This window comes from Rhipicephalus microplus, chromosome X, assembly GCF_043290135.1.
Source record: "Rhipicephalus microplus isolate Deutch F79 chromosome X, USDA_Rmic, whole genome shotgun sequence".
Taxonomy (NCBI): domain Eukaryota; kingdom Metazoa; phylum Arthropoda; class Arachnida; order Ixodida; family Ixodidae; genus Rhipicephalus; species Rhipicephalus microplus.
In genome coordinates, this window is record NC_134710.1 from 405701150 (window position 1) to 405722261 (window position 21112).

Sequence of the window (21112 nt, forward strand, 5' to 3'; positions counted from 1 at the left end):
GTGCGTGCCATCGTTACTTCATCTAGTCACACGCGTCTTGCAAGCAAGCTGAGAAATTGTGTCATAAACCTGGCCCCATCGCGAAAAAAAAAAGGGGGGGGTGGAGTGTAGCAGTTCTAAAATTTTATGGCCTTGTTTCAACCCATAAAGAACGCCACTTAAATTGCCTTTGCCACAATACACTGGTGGCCTGTAAAAAAGCATTTTAAGACTTGGAAGGGGCTCCTAGCATTAGTCACAGGACACCGCACAGTTTGTTCAATTCATCATGCATGTATACGCTGTTTAATTGTGAGTACTTATGTGATTGCTGACATCTAAAAAGGTTAGTAGCAATCATTCGGAGCACTGTATGATATTTCCCGTCACCTGTATTCTTCGATTCTACAAATCTCCCGAATCTCAAGGTCGCCAGCTTGGCAAATCCATATTTCGATCCTCAGAGCACGTTAAAGGATTTGACAAACATGGCAAAAACTAATGTGCACTTTATCACTACTTGCACAATGGGGTGGTTGAAATTATTACTTTTACTGAAATAGCAGTGCATATTCACTTTGTATGATTGAAGGGATGTTGAATGGGTTGTAGATATTTTTTTCTTTGTACATGCTTCTTTTTCATACTGCTCCAAATTCGGTCATTCGTAATAATGATAATTTTTTTCCTCGTAACCTGCTGGATTTTAGTGCTCCAAAATTAGCATTTTGCTGCTCCGAAAATTGCTCGAAATTTTATTTTGGCTGTTGCACTCCTGAAGATGGCAACTGTTCATGTGTACGGGTCTCTCTAAAAGGTGCTAGCAGTTTTGCGCTGTCAGTTGCTACACTGCTAAATGCAAGGCCTTATCAGTTTTTGAAGTAACTAGGCTGCTACTTGTGCTGCCGATTGCATGTATCCCATTGAGCTCTGTTGTGCCATCAAAAGCTTAATATGCATGCCGTTCTTTTGATTACATTATGGAGCTATGCCTGGGCCTGTGTATCTTGAGATAAGGCGATTTGTAGTTTCGATTGTAATAGGAGTTCTCCTTCCTTTCTGTTCTTCGATCCATGTTATTAGGTTTCTAATGAATAAGGTGGTGTGGTTCCAAACACTCGCTTGTTCGTGTTGGAAGTAGATGATATTCAAAGTAGACTACGCACGCTACAAATGCACGAACATGGTATATATAGGCACAAACATATACACATATGTAAAAGCACCTGCACACATGTACACATGGTTTACACAAGCACGTACAAAGCAAACAAGTAGCAGCCGTGATGCTTTGCCGGTATGTATGTGGCGGAGGTCTCCAAAGGTCACTCACCTCACTGCGTGCACACAGAAGGTGTGCATGCCTATTGTGTGCGCGTACACACATGTGAAATCAAAAATATACACACATGTGAAATAAAAAATGTTCAGGAGGAAGGATTACAGTAGCTTAATTTGAGATTGTGTAACACTAGGACTTCCATAGAAAACAAGCATATGTGAGAAATGCAGTCATACATGTAATGCAAAAATTTTTCTTAAGCGCTTGCTTATATAAACAAAACGGGACTCTATGCTAGAGAAGGGCAAATATTGGTAAGAATGCACGCAAGTTAAATAATGGTGTACTCACTGAGGATAATTAAGTCGTCGCCAGTGAATGGATTAGAACAAACTACCATAGTGTCCGTCTCCTTCTTTCCAATGCATAAGTATCTGATTTGCAACGTTCTCCGCTGGTCGTCTGCATCCGTCAGGAAATAATAAAACGATATTTTGCCATCATTCCACCACGATGCCATGCATTGCAACACACTGCAGTGGTCTCTGGACATCGCTTTCTTTTTTTTTTTTTCAGGCTTGCGCGTGCAGTATGTCGAAAAGACAGGAACTATGCGGCCACGTCTCAACACGCGCAACGTGGTCACATGTTTCCTTTCAAGGTTGACCCTGTTAGCACTGTTTCCTGGTGCGGTTTCTAGGTGGCGAGCACGTCGAAAGTTGAAGCCGTGAATTAATGAACTTTCGGTAGTGGAATGAATAGCAATAGAGTTTTCAGGATATAAGGTACCAATTGAATAAAAACTTACTGTTTCACTGCAGTGTCCTTTAAATGTGCAGAAATAATCTAGTAAAGCAGGCGGGGCAATAATGGCTTCTGTTGCTCAATCATTGGTTCATTCCCCATGGGTGGGAAGTTGTTTTTAATGTGATGGCTTTAAAAAAACCTGTGTAGCAGAAAATATGATCTTGGCACCAGTAGCGTTGTTTATGTGCCAAAAATTCCTATGAATTCAGAGAATAAAAATCATGGTTTTAGGTGGAATCTATCGTAGGAATTCTGTGTAGCTGTCGAGTATTCTGCTGTAGAGCCACAGCAGTGCTAGAAACTACTGCGAAAAAAGGCCTTGTTGGGGCATGATGTCGGGGAAAGAGTCACGCTAACAAATGTAAAGCTGCATACTAGTGGACTCTCACCATGCGTCGTACCATGGGAGTCGCATAACAAGTGGGTGATCAAGGCTGCCCACCCATTACAATGGGCCAACTCATATTTCGTCATCAACCACAGCATCAGCAAAGTGTGCAGGCATTGGGTATTACTTCACAGATGCACAGTGGGTATTTTGCAGCTGTATTTGCAGCAGTAGATGTAGGAAAATTTGCCGTGGCCAATGTGGCCTGAACAAATGTTTCATGCCTCACGGCATGGTTGAGATGCCCACTCAGAAGTGAAAGCATGGCTAGTAAATATGAACTGAAGGAGAAGCTGAAGCATCCGCTGAGTATTTTCGTCCACTTCGATTCACCACATTTCGTCACAATTGCCAAACTTCATTTAAATGGGCCCTGCAACACTTTTCTAAATATCCATGGAATGGATTCATTATAGGAGCATATTGTCTCATGAATTTTGCCACTGCAAAAATTTTTAGAACCCATCCAGTAAGAGCGCAGCTGTCGCATGCTACAATTGCATTCTTTCCTCTCTGATCCTGAAGAAAGCGCTGAAAGCTAAGCAGGAAGGGGTGGCACGAGAAAAGAAAATATGTCATGCATGCCTCGTGACCTTGAGGCTTTTTTTTCTCCCTCTCTCTTTTTTTTGTGCTTCAAATGCGCGGCTTTTCAGAGCGATCGCACGTACAGTCTCTTTCACACTTGAAGGAAATCTCGGATCGCATAACACACGGTGCTGCCAGCGTTGTACTCGCGTGCCACTATAATAGATGACATGATTCAATACTACAGCCCTTCAAGTGTCTGTGCATGCGCGAGCTGCTGCCGGCGCTTGACTGCAGCTTGATTCATGTATTTCAAGATTTCCCCTAAGTGAGAAACAGACTGTACACGCAAAGACCAAGTTGCGGCCTCCAGTGGTGGCCCTTGTAACAATTGAGTGTGCCATGCTCAAATCAGCCAATGTCTGATACTTGGGATGTGGCGCAGTGATTTTTGAGACTGTAGTGTCATTTCGCGAGAGAAAACAAAGCAATGTTTTACTGACTTTGGAGAATTTATTGTGCATTTCAGGTTGCGTGCTGTGCAATAATAATTGGCTTGCGTGTTTTCTCGAGTCCTAACTACCGATCAGCAGCGTTTTCTGACCATGCTGAAAAAGCGCTGCTGGTCCCTTTGAGAAGAACAACAAGTAGTGCTCCTATGCTTTCTTTCGTTTCATTAAGCTTTTTCGAGCAAAGAAATGATGCCGTTGATTCATTCCTTACTTTCATTAATAAACTTTCACGTAGCAAAGTAAGAAAAAAAATAATAGTAATCTTCACATATTCATCTTAGTGAAGTTATGGTTGTTGTAAGTAGTTTTCTAAAACACTTTCTCTGGTCAAATGCTTTCTCTTTGGTTGCTATCTTACTGTAGAGAGTTTTTGGGGTGTCTAAGCTAGACACATATGAAGAGCAGCGAGACGTGTGGGAAGTGTGGGAGCACTTCTGCACAGGCAAGCTATAAGTCGATACTATAATTTCGAGGAGCACTCATTGGGTGTTTATTTATCTATCACAACTGGAATTTAAAATGCATTGAATCACAAATACAACGCAGAGAAAATGATGGCATGCCCTTTGGCTTGCAGACTGGTGCTGTTGTCAGGGGTAGTGAGATGCGCTGTTGACCTCTAGTATGCTCTCACAGAGAGAGCCTACGTCGCTGTTTAAATAAGATTTTTCAGCATCCACGGTTACGTGGACTGCGTGGAAGACCACTGTTTTCTACCAATGGGAAAACGGCTTATACGGACCAATCAGGCAAGCCGTAGATAACCAATTCAAACTCAACTCTACGTGGTCGCGTGAATCCTGCCTCGTAACAGAACTGTAATAGTTTTCTGAAAAGAGCACATTCTTGAAAGCAACCTCGACGTGTAAACAAGAGCTTAAGTTTCGGTGCCTGGTCATCTTGAATGCCCCAGCGGTGGCTCGCTCGTTTGGGCGCCACACAATGACCGCCCGGATGCAGCTTCTCCCCTTCGACCTGCATTCTTGTCTGATGGTCTCTCTCCGAGAATAGCGCATTTGACAAAGAAAGAGTTTCTGCAGTACTTGAAAAAAAAAACTGTGACAATGCCTTTGCAACTATACAATTACGAATTTCATGATTATAATTTAACACCTTATTTCTTGCTGAAATATTGAAAATATGTTCTGTTAGGATCGAATTTTAATAATAAATTGGGCATATTTTTAATGCCTTCTTTGTTTTGTTTGCATGCAACAGTTAAATGTGCTCGTTGGAGAAATTTATGCATGGCCCAGTTCTTTCTCTGTCACTAAGGGCTTTGGGCAAGTGTGAAAACATTAATTTGCATGTGTTCTAGGGTCTTGCCATTTGCAGCTTTATATATAAAGGCAAATTGTCAATTCTCTTTTCTCTTCTTACGGTCTTGCAGCGAGCGAAGTCTGAGACGTGCATAGCACATTATTGGGCCTTCACGCACAGAAGCAGTGCAAGGAACAGAGTGTGGCTGACATGATTCTTGGCTGTTGGCTTTTGCACTGTTGCCAGCCTTATCAACTGGCCCAGTTTCTTGAACATAGTGTGGGTTCAGATTCTAGGCGATAAAGGGGCTTCTTTTCTATTATGGTCATCGTGATGGATGACTGCAGAAAAATTGCGGGCCATTTTGCTGCAGCTGTGCCTCCATTTTCTTCACTTGTACAAAGCATTAGACATGTGCTAACATTAGAAAGCTTCGAAGAATGGATTGAATAGCACTCTAATGTTTGCTACTAAATTGAATGGTGGTTCATAATCAAAGTTTGAAATATTTACTCAAATATTTATTTAAATAATCTGCTCTGATGGGTAAACATCAAAGAAAAAAAGAAATGTTTGAATAGTGAGGGATTGTTTCAATTGTTTTAAATTTTGACTTACCGAGACGCATGCAGCCCAAGTTTTACAGGACTGTTGACTCTGTTTTGATCTCTGGATGAAGTCCCTACTCTCGCCAAAGCGAGTGTCTGTATTCTTCCGAGATCTGCTATGGAGCTTATTCATGGAACATAGTTTTATCTTTATGGCTAAGTCTTACTGAAAAGGAGACAATTAAATGTCATGTAGAATAAGTGTAGTCACTGCTGTATTACAACCTACACCTACAAAATATCTCGGGCTCGTGTTGCTGCTATATATATCTCAGTTTACATAATCTGGGTGTATCTTTTGGCAAAGAGTAATTATAATGTTACATTGTTAAAAATTCTGAATTCAGTTTAACCCCTTTATAAGAGGCATGCTCCAGGCTGCAATTTTTGTTTTTTATGTGAGTTGTCTCTAAGCAGGGTATCTCGTAGGCATTTTCTTATCAAACCATATTTTACTGTAGGCACACCGGTGTCTCTTATAAGAAGGTTCGACTGTATTTTTTTCCAATAAAGTGTTGCAGCATTCCAGGGCTGTTTTGAAAATTATTGCCATACCATTAAAATATCATTTCAGTCTTATTGTATTCATATTTAATTTGGTGTTTCAACCGTTCAATTGGTTCTAAAATTCACTGTTCGCTCTCCCTTCCAAAGCAGTGACTCCTTTTCGGTCCGGCACAGGGCGCCGTGGGCCGGCGAGGTTTACCCACCGGGGGGGCAGCAGCCAGCATGCCTGTGCAGGCTCCGCCCCCTCATTCGTGGGGCAGCATGGCTGCAGCCGCAGCCCGCAATGCCTGCTGTTGCTGCCGTGGCCGTGCTGCACCTCCTGAAGGAGGATGTCACGCACCCCAGTGCCATGCCCATCACTCCCAACGACAGCAGCAGCAGCCGCAGCCGCAGCCGCAGCAGCAGCAGCAGCAGCAGCAGCCGCAGCAGCAGCAGCCGCAGCAGCACCATCATCATCAGCAGCAGCGGAAGCAGCAGCAGCAACCGCGGCAGAGGTGCCATCTACCTGAGAATGGACTTCCCCCGCGCCTTCACCTAGTCTCTGCGCCCCCTCCTCCACCCGTGGCGGCAGCAGTGGCAGCTGGTACCCCTGTGGTTCCAGCAGTTGCACCTGCTGGTGCCACTGGAGCTCCGGAAGAGAGTGCCGAGCAAGCAGTTACACGGTGTGTCCACGAGATGGCACTCCTTCTCAGGCCTGCTGCTCAGGGCAAGTCATCATTACCATTGTCCCACTGCAAAAAGTTGCCCTAATGGGCTGAAATTCACGGGGTAAAATGGTACAGCTAATGGCACCTGTTTGGTTCTTCATATGTATAAAAGTTGTGCTGTTTTTCCACTATTAATTGCCACAGTGACCCTATTCCTAGCTGTCTTTGTGGCCTACATTTGGAGCCCATGTTTGACAGCAGGGTTCTCCTCAATCACGTCCCCGGGGAATACCAGTTCGTTCGTCAAAACATGTACTTGTCAGAGTCTTAATTTGTTGCCCTGCTGTTTATGAATTCGAGGCTACATGTTCTTGTGAAATGTAGGTATTGTCTGGCCCTGTGTTTGCCACTTCTAAAAATTCTCTTTTTCTGTTGTATATGTTGCACTACCATTCCCGTTTGGCCATTGTGGCTTGTGTCTGGCATCAAAAGTGTGCCATAGTGATGGGAGCATGACGCACTGCCACTGGTTATACCTTCTGTCTTCTTATTCTCTCATTCATTTGGCACACAACCTGAGTGGGGGTCAGCTTGCTACTACTTTCTTCAAATGTTATTAAATCCAGGTATTGAATCCTGGCTGTAGTGGCTGCATTTTTAAAGGCAGAATGCTGGAGGCCCGTGTAATTGAACTTAGGCGCGTGTTAATGAACACCGGATGGTTGAAAATTCCAGAGCCTTCACTATGGTGTCCCTCATAATCGTATTGTACTTGCAGTATGTAAAACCCTTACAGTTATTACACTCAAACCTCGTTATAACAAAGTTGCATCTTAGACGAAATTAGGTTTGTTATGTCTTAAAATTTGTTATAAAGGTTTATTTTTAACACTATATCTATTGTAAAACTATTTTTCATTTACTTTGCTATAACCAATACCTTGTTATATCTAGGTTCGTTATATCTAAGTTTAAGTGTACTATCGTTGGACTTAATCTTACTTGAAGAACGAGATTGATTGGCTGCATGGGCTCCAAGGTTGTTCATGGAGTGAGTGCATGCACCTTCCGTTTTTTCTTCAACCAAGTGTTTTTATGTCATTTGAGGATAATCAGAAAAGAAAGAGTTTGTTGCAACAAGGGCAAGTAGAGTCTGTTTCAGTCATGCCTACACTTTCTTTCGTGGCAAGTAGAAGCCTTCGTGTGCCATCTTTCAGCTCGTGCAGGAATGTGTGTAATGGCCGGTCAAATTGGGAGTGACAGTAATGTTAGTTCTTTCTGGTGGCTACTCTGTGTGAGGATTTTAAAGCAGAATTTATTCTTTGCACTTGGCTACACAGATGGTGGTACCTCTTTAGTGCCCCAAGGCTGCATGTATGTGCTCTTTGTATTCTACTATCTAAATGGGGACAGTATGAAATTTCGAGCTTTGCTTTGCTGAAATACAGTTAAACAACATTATAAGAGACTTGCACCGGAGATCCATTCCTTTCTTATGATAAGCAGGGTACGACGTCTGCGTTTTCTTCTGAATACCTTTTTTTCATGCTGGCACACTGGTGTCTCTTATATCCATTTGTCTTATCATTAGTGTCTCTTATGAAGGGGCTCAGCTGTAGCTGGCTATTAAGTACTCCAAGATGTTTTTATTTTTACCTATTTCTTACTTAACTGTTTATAATAATGGTATACATACATACATTTTTTAATGAACAGGTAAAATGATGTGTATGAGGTTTATTGTCACTGCCATGGTCGTGTACTGTAGAACATCTCTGCAAGCATTAGAAATGTAATGGAGAATTTCGTATGTAGCCAATGAAACATGTGCAAATTCCTAATTTCAACGGTACAGTGCCAATTTAAAGGGACTGACAACTGTCCAGAACAGGAAATAAGATGACTGTACTAATGGAAAGATGATCTGTAATTGACTCAAAGCAACCCTTTCTTTTTCTTCGTGAAAATACAGGGAAGGTGTATAATCTCACATCCTCTCATTGTAACAGCTCATTTTAAAGTACTTTAAAAGCTCTAAATGACGGTTGTTAAGCTCAGTTAACAAGAACATCTGTGAAAGCAGAATGACGGCGGCTTTCACAAAGTGCGAGAAGGTTGGGCAGCATCGTTATCAATTCTCAGCATTGCTGGAGGAGAGATACATCTGTGTTTAGAGCCTTTCATATAGAAAAATACTGCTTCTCTAAAATAACTGCAGCAATAAACACTGCAAAGGGTAAGCTGTCAGTCGCACAATTAAAAAAAAGTGGTTTTTAAGAATTCTATACTTAATCGTATCATAGGTATGTTCAGCACACATTTTTTTGTTCGCTACAATATTTTACATCCGTCTAATGCCCGTTGTTGTCTTGACTTTGTCGTGGTGGCTTTGTGGTCGTGGCATTCTACTTCTGATACCAAGGTCATGGGTGCAGTTCCATGCTGCGGAAGCCACATTTGATGAGGTTAAAATGCAAAAGTGTTTGTGTACAGGCATATACAGCGAAACCTCATTAATTCTAACTCGGTTTTTTCGAAATCCCGCTTAATTCGAAACATTTTTGTGGTCCCGTATTTTGCAATGTAAATCTGAGCAGATAATTTGAAGCGGTAGTCTGCACCAGGCTGGTTAATTAAAAAAATTTTGGGTGCTATATGTACCAATTCCCAATCCCAATTTCAGCGCAAATCCGCGGAAAAGAATGCCTTTAAGAGCCATAAGGCAATGCAACGTAGCAATATTAATAAGTGTTAGCTTAAACACCCCAGCGTTGCGACTTATAGCACAAAAAAAAAGGGGGGAAAAAACGGTCTCATGGTCAACCGATACATGCGCCTGCAGAAAACAAGACATGCTTCATTGAAATACATTGGTGAGACGCGCGGGCAGCATATTACATGTCTGTCGCTACGTCAGCGCGTCATAATTTACCCATTCTTATTGGGATTGTAAAAAAATTTAATAAAGGACAGTTTGGTGGAATTCGCGATGTATGCGAACCTCTGATTACTAGTGGCTCCAGCAATTTGCCCACTTGCACTGCTGGCGAAGTTCTTGCCTGCAACGCCTACTTCTCAAACTAAGTTCTAAAGCATCAGTGATCATGTTCTTCAGCCAAAACATATCACGAATTTCGTCACACTGGCTATTATTAAATTCATTATTTTACCAGGAAAAATGCGCAAATGGTCACATCATGACGTTCTGACCCATTGAGCAGGTGATATGCTGCCCGCTTGTCAGTACTGCGTTGCAGCGAAGCACATTTTGTTTTCTGCAGGCACACATTTGAGTTGATCATGACAGCGTTATCATTTTCTCTCTCTCTTTTTTCTTTTTGTGACAGCAGCAAGGCCCACCATTCCTCCGTGTTTGCGGCAAAAATTAAGACCAGGTGTTGCGGAAAAACACAATCCTCGAAGCCGCAAACTAGCCGACACAGCAAATGATCAGCCCTGGTTACTTCATTGCAAGTTTCCTGCCTCCCATTTTTTCTGTTCTGTTCATTTGAAAACCCGCTTAATTCGAAGATTTCTCACCGCCCCAGTGACTTCAAATGCACGAGGTTTTACTGTAGCAGACTCAATAATTCAAGGTTTGATAAATCAATGCTTTGGTTGATTCACACAAAATTAAAATTTTTTGTTGGCCCGCTATGCTTTCGTTATACAGTTAAGGGGAGATGCTACTAGAAAAAGGTTTTTTTTTATTTCATAACCCAGCTCCTTGAAATCTTAGGTGTTAGTAAAGCTTGCAGTGCTGATTTCATAACTGCAATTATTTGTTTGATAGCTATAGTAGTTCCGGAGTTACTACAACTTTGATATCAAAATATAGTGTTTTTTGTGCACATAATAAAGCTTACTAAAAATTTTCACACAGAATTGCAAAATGGCTCATTCTGCTGCACTTGAGCAGTACAATACAGAAAAGTACCTCAAACAGAAAATTTATTTGCTACATTAAAAAAAAAAATTAAAAGTACTAAATGCATATTTTACATCTCTCTATCAGTGTATCAAGTTGTGTAACAAAAAATCTGTGATGTATAATGCAACCTAAAGTAGATACTTGTATTCTAGAGTGGCTGATTAAGCTCTGTGCAAAATTTCATCAAGATAGGACTATTTTATGCCTAAAAAAGATTGTGCACAAGATGAGAGAATTACCTCAAAATGGAAATCGAGAAAAATGCATTTGAAAGTTGTAAATATGTTTACTCATGATTACACAGTGCGATTTGCACAAAACTTGGTGATATCATAGAAGGGACACAGCTAGAGCACCTAAAATTGTCCTGCTCCATATGTGGATCCTTCTCGCCGCTTGAGAAGGGAGTCATCAAGGCGCGCTTTCTTTGCCACGTTCCGCCGATGGGCCCTTGCCTCGGCTGTTTCACACGCAGACATTCTTTCGATTCTCCTCTGGTCGCGGGATTGGCCCAGGGTGATCAGTTGATCTGGTGGGACTACACCAAGCTCCTCTAGCACGTGTTCAAAGCTTGAATGTCCTTTATTGAACCACAACACGGCCATAGCAGCTGCAGTTTCCACTGTTGTCCGGGAGGCAAACTTAGTCTTCGGACACAACAACCAGATTTTGCTGTTCAAAGATTCTGCAGCGTTTTGGGTCTTCCCTTGGATACAACGCACCAGCAACTTTTCATCTGTGAGCCGCTTGTAAATGGGAAGCACAGCCAATCCTTGAGCCTTGGTCAAGATTGGTGTGTGGTCGGGTGGGGCCTCCCCAAGCGCTTCAGCTCGCCTATGCTTGCACCAGGAAGTCGCCCCTTCTGGACAGTATCGGTGGCTGCCTGCTGTGTTGCTCGATGATGAATGGAAATATGAGGCCCAGATGGCACGATGCATTTTCAGAATATCACCTCTGTTGTTTGTGATTGCAATACGGTAATAGTTCTGCAGCTTCTGAATTGTGCCATCTGTCAGCTTTTCCCCTCGTGGAAGTCTTGTTGGCAGTTTCCGAAGTGCAGTGCCTAGACGCTTGGCCACATGGTTTGTGCACTCCTCCTTGTCCACAACAGCTTCACCATATACCTTGGCCTCAGCGACAGCGGTATAAGCTTTGCTGTCCCCATCACTGAGGAACTTGGTGAAGCGCAATGGTGTTGTGTATGAGGATGTCCTGCCCCATATGCGCAAAGCTGCCTCAGTCTCCATGGCATGAGAGGAGCACTCTGTATTTTTTTTCGCAGACAGGTGTGTGGAATGCTTGCCATATTTCTTCCTCATCACCCAAGTCCTGGTGCCGGCTACAGGCAAGGCAGTAATTCGATAGCACTTCAAAATCTAGGCACAAACCAGTGTCCACAGACACAGCAGTGCCGATGCCATTGTGGCTCTTGTGCCCTCTTTTTTGCCACGTGCCATCATACATGACAGCAACATCAGCCCCATCCACTTTCTCTTTAGTTATCATCCGCGCTTTCGCCAGGTTTTCTTGCACAGCTTTGGTAGCTGCAGCATGAACTTTTTTGCCAATTGCAATAAAAGTCTTATGATGCATAGGTATTGGCAGTCCAAGAATAGCGCAAAAACGCGACAGCTGTTCATGCCCAATGCCTATTGCACGCGCAGCCACAACTACCTTCACATTGACAGCGAAGCTGTCACGCGAGCTGCCGCTTCGGTAGCTCCAGTCATCACCGGCATCGGTGGGCTGTCTTTCCGGCAGAACACGCCGCGAACTATGCGCGGCAGAAACCACTGACTCAGGACACTCACTGTTATCACAGTGCAGCTCGAGGAACGAAGAGAGGCCCTTACGTTTACTTGCGGTGTCGCGAACGACGAGTCCAGCGGTGTGGCATGTTGGACAAACAGCACGGCTTACCATCGATGTCAGTGCGCCGATGTCACAAAATACTCCGCTCACAGAGCCACAAACACTCTTCGTTCTTTCGCTTTCGAACTGTTCAATCTTTTTTTCTGATGCGCTGATGAACTTGATCGCGGCGTCGATTTCGTCAAAGTTCCCGCAAGCCGCCGTATCCCCGCTGCCTTGATTAGGCCTAGTGGCCCGCGGCTCGCATTCTTCTACCGCTGCTTTGCGCTTCGGTTTACGTCGACGCCCTTGGTACTTGTTCTTGCTTGCAAACTTTCGTGCTCGGAAGTCTCGCTTCTTCGAGTTATCCATGGTGAACTCGGAAAAACGTAGAAACGCACGGCAAGTGCCGATCGTCGCAAGCGCTCAGCGAGCGAGGCCGATCAGATGTAGCCAATGGCGGCCTCGGTAGCGTACCATGTGACCGGTAGAGATGCGCGAAGCGGCTGCAGCTTGGCTGCAAACCGACTTGGAAACGACTGTTTTGTGAAATTCCTCACTAAAATACGAAACTAGGGGGACGCCTGTACACTAGAAGGAGCCTTGATCTACACCACCGAACAAACCCCGATGGCGGACGTCATCGTGTTGCCGAGTGGCGGATTTTCAAAAATAGCCGTCGGATGCGTGAATTCGCGACTTCGGCAGCTACCTTCACTAGCGCAGATCGACTTTTTACCACTTTCTCGTTTGAATTCAGCTATGACCTTTGGGGAAATGATAGTTGAATGATCAAAAGTGATTTTAGAAGCAATATCTCAAAAGTGGAAATTTTCGCAAAAAACGCGATTTTTCGACCCGCATCTCCCCTTAAACCCCTTTATACGAGCCATGCTCCGGGCAGCAGCTCTTGTCTTTTATATGAGATGGCTCTTATAAACAGGGTACCTCGCATCTATTTTCTTATCAATGCGTATTTTACTGTAGGCAGACTAGTGTCTTATACTCACTGTCTTTTATATCAGTGTCTCTTATAAAGTGGTTCAACTGTATTTTAGAGCCACTCAGTTTAAGACGCTTTGAAAGAAAAAAAAGCCCTAGAGTGGGACAGAGATGAGAAGACACAAACACGGCTCCGTGTTTTTGTCTTATCGTCTTTGTACGCCGTGTTTGGGTCTTCTCGTCTCTGTACCAACCAGACCAGCCCAATTCGTGACGCTAATCAAGATGCTTCATCGCATACATTTAGCTATACTTTTTGCTTCTCTGTATCTGGAAATATCAGCTGCTGTTGTTGTTTCTAGCTAAATGTTAGTGTTTTTCTGTCACTAACAGTCTCAAATGAAGCCAATTGTCTGCCTACAAAATGTCCAAACTTGCCAGACCACATGCACCAGCAATTGCTTACCGACTGATGAAAAAAAAAAACAAAATTCAGCCAGCTCTGCTTTGCAGACACTGATGAAACGGTGATGTTGTAGGATGCATTGGGGCTACATGAAGGGGTTTCAGTGAACTGAGATGCAGTGGGAATGAAATGAGATTGAAATAGAATGAAGTGCGAGGAGTGACGGGAGCGCAGGGGCGAGTTATGTGAGTAGTGCATAGTAGGCATGGTAGGAGGAGGGGCAGATATTTGTTGCGAGAGCATAATTCTACTACAACTTACGACAGTTCTTGGACATTAAAGGCTCAACCAAGAACAGCTTCGCTGTTAAAAAAAGGTGGGATGGTCTGGTCATTGTGTATAGGAGGTCTTTTTAATTACACATGCCTTACATTATATATGATGAGTACTAGTATTATTGCTTACATATAAAAACTTTACTGGCAATTATGCAGAGCGTTCTATGATGCTGCGGCGGCAGCGAGAAACAATAAATATTACAACAGAAGTTTGTATGCTGCTCCAAGCTATATTTATGAGAATTTTAATATTCAAACTTGATTATTCGAACAGTGGTGAGATTACTTCGACTTTAAATTATCGAGCGTCTATGATGAGGGAAATCAAGTATAATCACTACATTGTGGTATCTCGTAGACATTATTTTGGGATGAAGAACTTCTCGATTGAATGAAATCACACTGTCATGTGCATGTGCTGCTCTAACATATTTGTTTCAATCGTTACATCGCCTTGCTTATGTTTTTTAAAAGGTGTGCGTTGGTTGAGCCAGCCCACGTGGCGCGAGTATACAACTGGGAGCAAAAGTATATGGACTATGGGAACACAGGCCGAAATTGCATTGACACAACATCTGCTATTGCAGGGTCAGGTGTAAACAGGGGCACTAAAGCAGTGGTGTGCATGCACATACTATCAAGTATCCCAGTACCTTGTAGGGGGGCTAACATTCCTTGTAAAGCTGCTTGCTCTGCGTGGCACACGTGTCTCGCACATAAGCCGCATTTAAGGGTCACAACTATCGAGCGGTAGGTGGCGTAGTGCCCGCAAAAATTAATCACCACCATCATCATCATGGTTAAAGTAGTAGCACCGGCAATGACTCCTGGCGGCAAGTCTGGGTGGCGGCACGGGAGAGATGAGCGGGTATCTCTGGCGTGTGGTGATTGGAACGAGCGGTTGGCTCTTGTGGAGGTCTGCAGTTGACGGCGCCGCGGTTGTCTACTGTGGGCCGTTGTGGTAAGTCAAGCGTTGACAACACTGCCTAGAGTTTGTTATGTTTTGAGTGTTTTGTATTATTGTGTAAGGTTGTTTAGCGTGTTGATCACAATATGTATATTAATTCGGCTGACGATATCGTCGTTCTAAAAGTAGTCAAATGTGTTTGGTTTGGTTCGCTTTGTGTCTGCTGTGTTTGTTCACTGAGTGTGGTGGCGCTCTTCCACGTCGAGACCTTACAAGCTTTGCCTGGCATGGTTAGGGTGCTCATCGAGTCGGCATAAGCTGGGTGTTGCTTTCTCTGCTCATTTGCATCAGCAATAGTTATACATTGCTGCTGTGCTGGCTCACTCGTACATCACGCATCATTTTCTTTTTTTTTATTTGTCACATGACACACTTTCTTTAGTGCCTTTAGATTACTCCTGTAAAATGGGTTTTGTTTCTTTATGCACTGTTTCATTATCACAAATGGTCCCCATGTTTGGCGCCATATGTCAAAGCACAATAAATGAAAAAGAATAAAAGAGATGTGTGAGCCAGTCACTGTTTAAAAGAACGATGCAGATGCACGGCGAAGTGGAGAAAGTGATGCGCAGTTAATTTTCAGTAGATGAGCATCAACCACGTCAGGCAAAGCTACATATCAGCAAGTGGATATGATGAGACCCGCATCCTCATCGCTGCTCTTGTTGGCATCTTGAGAACAGTCACCACACCAGGAAATAGTATATCATTGCAACTATGCACACGCTCCCGTGGTTTGTATACTTTTGTGCATTGTTGTACATTCATATGAGCATGTTAAAGGTAATCAATGTTAATCCGTGCACTGTGGCATCTCTTATAACCATTCATTGTTTTGGGATATAGAATACCTTTATCAGTTGCTCTGTGAGGTTCTTGGGTGCGGTTACGTTTTCATATGCGTGTGCTGATCTGGTGTTTTTGTTTCACAGTCCTGTGTTTTTCTTCGACAGGTGGGTGTTGGCTGAGCCGGCCCTTGCAACGCAAGCTGGTTGCCCTGGTGCACTGCTCGTTGTCCGAGCCAGAGGGGCGGGCCCGGGCGGCCCGTGCAGCACGCTCGCTGGGCGAGCGCTGTGCCCTTGAGCTTCTCCTCCAGCACCACCAGCACAGCCAGGCTGGCGGCGGAGCAGGCGGAGGGGGCCAACAGCTGAGCGCTGCCCTGTGGGCAGCCGTACGTGCCCGTGGCTGCCAGTTTCTGGGGCCCCACATGCAGGAGGAAGTGTTGAGGCTGGTCCTCCTTGCCCTCGAAGATGGGTCACCCCTGTCGCGCAAGGTCTGTATGTCAATAATGTTGGGCCCTCACTCATTTGTACTGTTGTCCATGTGGTCAGTCAATCAATCTTGCAAGAGACTTAGTACATTCTGTGGAAATATTACGGCACTAGGAAGATGATGCAGGTTTTCAATTCTTATTTCGGGACCTTTCCAAGGACTGTGTCCTACCAGCAGTTAACGCCTCAAGGGCATCTTAGAGGGCTGGTTGTTAGTATGCAAAGTCAATCATGCCAATAGTGCTAACGACGGGAAATGTCTGAAATTGGGAATTGGGAGGTTGGGGGGGAGGGGGAAAATGTGAGATTCACCAGAAAATCGAATTACTTCAATCCACGTGGAGCTAAAATAAGTTAGGTAGGGGTGTGCGAGAAAATAAATATAATAGCCTCATGTTCTTAGTCAAATCACAGCGCTTCTAAATGATGTGCGCAAATCCAATTCTCCTTGCAAACTTTGATCTGTTGGAAATGTTAATGGCTATCACCACTACTTGAAGCTATTTTTAGACGAGCTGGCTTGATCAGTGCACACAGACTAGAAAAAGTGCATCTAAGTGAAAAGCACAGCATTTGCTTACAGTAGTGTATTTGTCAAAAGTCACACGCATGCAATTTCTTAGAGTTCAAAATAATGTATCTGTTTGCAGTATTAAGAGATCTTTTAAAACATACATTCCCCTATTTTGGCAATCAGAAAACAAAAAATACAAGCACAATGCATGCTCGCTGGACTTGTGCGAATATTCAAATGCTTCGAATATTCGAGCGAATAGTAGGGTATTTGAATTCGCTTCGATACGAATTTAAATTATTGAAAATTTTGAAGTATTAGCAAGGAACAAATAAATGCATACAGTTAAACGTGGGTATAACGAAATTGATAAATTTCCGGAAAAATTTGTTTTAAAGAGGATTTCTCTATATGCAAGTTCGGGCTCCGCCACGGTGGTCTAGTGGCTAAGGTACTCGGCTGCCGACCCGCAGGTCGCGGGATCGAATCCCGGCTGCGGCAGCTGCGTTTTCGATGGAGGCGGAAATGTTGTAGGCCCGTGTGCTCAAATTTGGGTGCACGTTAAAGAACCCCAGGTGATCGAAATTTCTGAAACCCTCCGCTATGGTTTCTCTCATAATCATATGGTGGTTTTGGGATGCTAAACTTCACAAATCAATCAATTATATGCAAGTTCGGTACGAAAATTCGGAAAGTAAACGGGCAAATTAAACAAAAGGAGGACTGAAGGCAGAGCTAACCCAAAACACCCATTTTATTGTAAAAAACTGTGTTATTATTGTGATAGCAATTATATGGACGCTCTCGGCAGGTTTTCGCTGTCGCCGCCATGTTCCGTAACAAGTCCAAATTGATAACATGCCCATGCGCATCATAAATTTCACGAGCGGGTAAAAGTGCACGAGCGCTGCTGAAGCAGAGATCAAATGAGTCGGCTCATTCTTATCGCCTGGAAAGTGCATAAAATATCTCCCGCGTGTTAGAACTGCCGTCGAATGCTCAAACAGAAAGTAAACCACCCATTTTGAACGAGCATGAAACAACGCGGGGAAGGGGGGAGGGGAATCGCTCGAGTAGTAATAATGAACTTGGATTTTAAGGGCGGTCGTGATCGCTGATGCGCTTGATATTTCCGTGCGTATCAGTGCAGTCAACGCGAAGGGACTGTGTGAAAAGAGCACTTCTCCCTGGAGCGGCTGTATTTGCTCACACCAGCATTTTGTACGAGCTCTGCGATATCAGATCCAAAAGAGTTGGCTGCCAGCCTTACTTCTTATAACATTACAATTTTTTGCTATTGCGTTAATTGCATTCCATTCAGTGCGCTGTCGTGTTGTTGCCAGAACTAATCGGCTAATCGCGAAAGCTACCAGTCTGCGAACTCGGGGCGCAAGACGGAACCGACCTCCGAATATCCGTCGTTACCGTGGTATAAGAGAATTTCCATTAGCGCCTAATCTGACATCGCCTCGGGGGGACGACATGGTTGTCCAAAATTAACAATAGTCACAATTTCGCCGCAAGGGCGAAGCAATGTGATAGCAACAACTTGGAATTAACGCTGAGAACGGCAAGCAAATCGAAACAGACAGCGCGCTGCGCACCCACAAATGACACACAAAAACAACATGCACAGGACGAGAGCGCACAAACAACTTTTACCGCTCGACACTTAACGCGCTCTTGAAACAGAAACGAGGCAAACGTAATCACAGGTACAGATATGAGTTCGAATCAACAATGTGCCCCAGTTACTACTTCGCTGTGTTTCAAAAGTGCAATGTTTTCGCAAACGGCGCCTGTGTTGCGAGCGATGGGATCTTTGTGTGCCTGGCAACTAAATGTAATCGTTCTGGTCAAAGTTGAAGGCGCGCGATTCCCTTCACTGAAAGATAAACGCACTCACAAGCATCTACTCCGCTACCCAATCATGGGGCAAAGTACACGTGGGAGATAAGTGCGCGTCGGCGCATCTTGACAAACTCGACGCCCTGCGCGGGCATTTTTTGTTTTGTTTTAGATATGTGTGAATGGTGCTGGCAATGGCAAAAGACCAGCCGATACTGTCCATATAGTCGGTATTGCAATAAAAAAAAAAGAAAGCAAAGCTGAACATCTTCGGGGGCCACACCATGCACGCACAGTGAAACTATGCATGCGCGCATGGCGTCAAAACCGAAGAGCGAACGACATGGACACTGCGGAAAACTATTCGGTAAAGCGCCCTCCATGTGCAGCATGGCCCCGCATATGTGACACTGACTAAAAGCGTGGCACTGCCAACGCGCAAAAGTGGTTTTCTTTTGGTTTTGAGTATGGGGGGGGGGGGGGGGGGACACCTGCGCATGCCGGCTCGTGGGGTGCAGGCCCGCCTTGCGCTCACCCACCCGCGCCCCATAACGAGCGATCGCTCTCGCTTGGTGCGCCATGCACGCCACCGCCATTTTGCGCTGAGCCGTGCTCACAATTAGGGCTGCAGAAGTTCGTCTTTCCTTTTCCTGAACCTCTCTCTCTTCGTCAGCGGCGAGGCAGTCGCGGGAGATGCATACTCGTACCAAAATGCGGAGTAAAATTTCTAGATTGTTCGTGGGGAAAATTCACTATATCAAGGTTGTTTGTTGCGTAGAGGTCGCAAATACATGGGTTTCTATGGAGCAACGGCGGGGAATAGAGAAACTTCGTTATGTTGAAGAATTCGTTATATAGGGGTTCTTTATAAGCAGGTGTAACTGTATTGATCTGATTGTTCCACCTGTAAAGATTGCTTCGCTGCAGTGTAGAGGTATTGAACCGTGAAAGCATTTATTCAGGAAAAATTAGTTTTGCCTGAAGCCCTCTTTCAAATTTAAAGGGGCCCTGCAACGCTTTTTTGAGCATTGTTAGAAAACGCTGCCGATCGGTAGTCGAGGCTACCGAGGACATGCGAGCCAAATATTATAGCACAGCATGCGGCCTGCAATTCACAATAAATTCTCAAAGTGAGCTAAAAATTGCTCTCTTCTCTCAGCAATTGACTCCACAAGCTCAAGAAGCACGCGTGGCGTATTTGCTTTCCCCGTGCCATTCCTCTCTGCTTAGTTTCCAACGTTTTCGTCGGGACGAGAAGAATGCACTTGCAACGTGTCACAAATCTTCGCAACTTCGCTCGTACTGGACGGATTCTAAAAATTTTTGTGGCTGTGAATTCATGGGGCAATAAGCTTTTTTAGAGGATCCATTCCAGGGCTACTTGAAGAAGTGTAGCAGGCCCACATTAAATTAAAATATTATCCTAAACTGAATTCATCTTATTAAACTTAAAACTTATTATGGTGGTTTTTGTTTTCTAAGTATAATAAGTTATATGTATTTTACGGTTATGACTCGCATCCTGCCGAAAGTCAAATCCTGCAATCCTGGAAGTTTTTTCGACTTCCTTTCAGGGGAAAAAGTAAAGGCATTTGCATAGGCTCTATTTCAATTTTTAAAAAGTATCGTGCAGGTTAGTTATTTCATGATAATTATGCCCATTTTTCTTTGTATTTCATATATACTATTCGAATTCGATTCAAAATTATTTAACCAAAACCGCTATTTGCTTCGAATTCACTTTGAACCTAAAATTCACTGTTTGCACAAGCCTAATGCTCGCAGAAAGTGAGATTTGCGTCAGTGACCGATTTGGCTGGCTTTAATGTCACTCCTGGATTCACCTCAACCACTTATTTTAAGGAGCTAAGGTCTGCACGGAGCTGTTTGAATGCCTGCACGCTTGTAATCGAGGTCTGCATATACTCTCATTTTTCACCTGTAGAAACTTCCATCTTAAACAAATATTAGCGCTACAAAAACGGCGACGAGAATAGAGAACACAAACTACAGCACTGACTCGCAACTAAATTTCATTCCAAAAAGAAGCTTTTCCAGGTGGACGTGCTGCTGAAGACCTTCGTTTGTTTGCACCACTCGTGGACATAGGTTTAGGGCATGTAAAAGACTGAACATAGCTTTCCTTAGTGGGCGAAATAACTTTCAAATGAGCTTTCACAGTGAAAGGGGCCAGCACTATTTTCACTTCTCCGGGAAATAATTTGACGTGGACAGACTGCAGTCAACTGTGATAAGTGCGTCTGCGGGCTAGCTTTAAAATGCATTATGTCACCATTTTGTGTTGGCAATGCTGCTAAATTTTCCACTGTGGTTGGCTGTTGCTGATTGCGCTAAACATGGTTTCAGTTTCATGCTCAATTGATTCGTTTCATGAAATGTGCTTTCAGAATAATGCATTGGTGCCACGAAACTGGCATGTGAGATAGAATTCATCAATATGACCCTAAAACAACAAAATATCAAGTTATCTAGGTTTGTGAGAGTACTGCTTAAGTATCACCCGCATCA

At 43.8% G+C, this 21112-nt stretch overlaps 1 protein-coding gene across 23 annotated transcripts in view; it reads left to right on the forward strand.

The window, feature by feature from the left end:
• Nucleotides 1–21112, forward strand: part of LOC119160958 (uncharacterized) — a 156035-nt gene that overhangs the window by 14397 nt on the left and 120526 nt on the right. For 21 of the 23 annotated variants that reach the window (XM_075880215.1, XM_075880222.1, XM_075880223.1 and 18 more), the window contains 2 exons: nt 6016–6574; nt 15904–16223. In XM_075880215.1, coding sequence (XP_075736330.1) covers nt 6091–6574; nt 15904–16223 — 804 coding nt within the window. In that variant the 5' untranslated portion in view covers nt 6016–6090. The remainder of the gene's footprint in view (nt 1–6015; nt 6575–15903; nt 16224–21112) is intronic. The other 2 variants (XM_075880216.1, XM_075880217.1) reach the window with 2 other exon arrangements.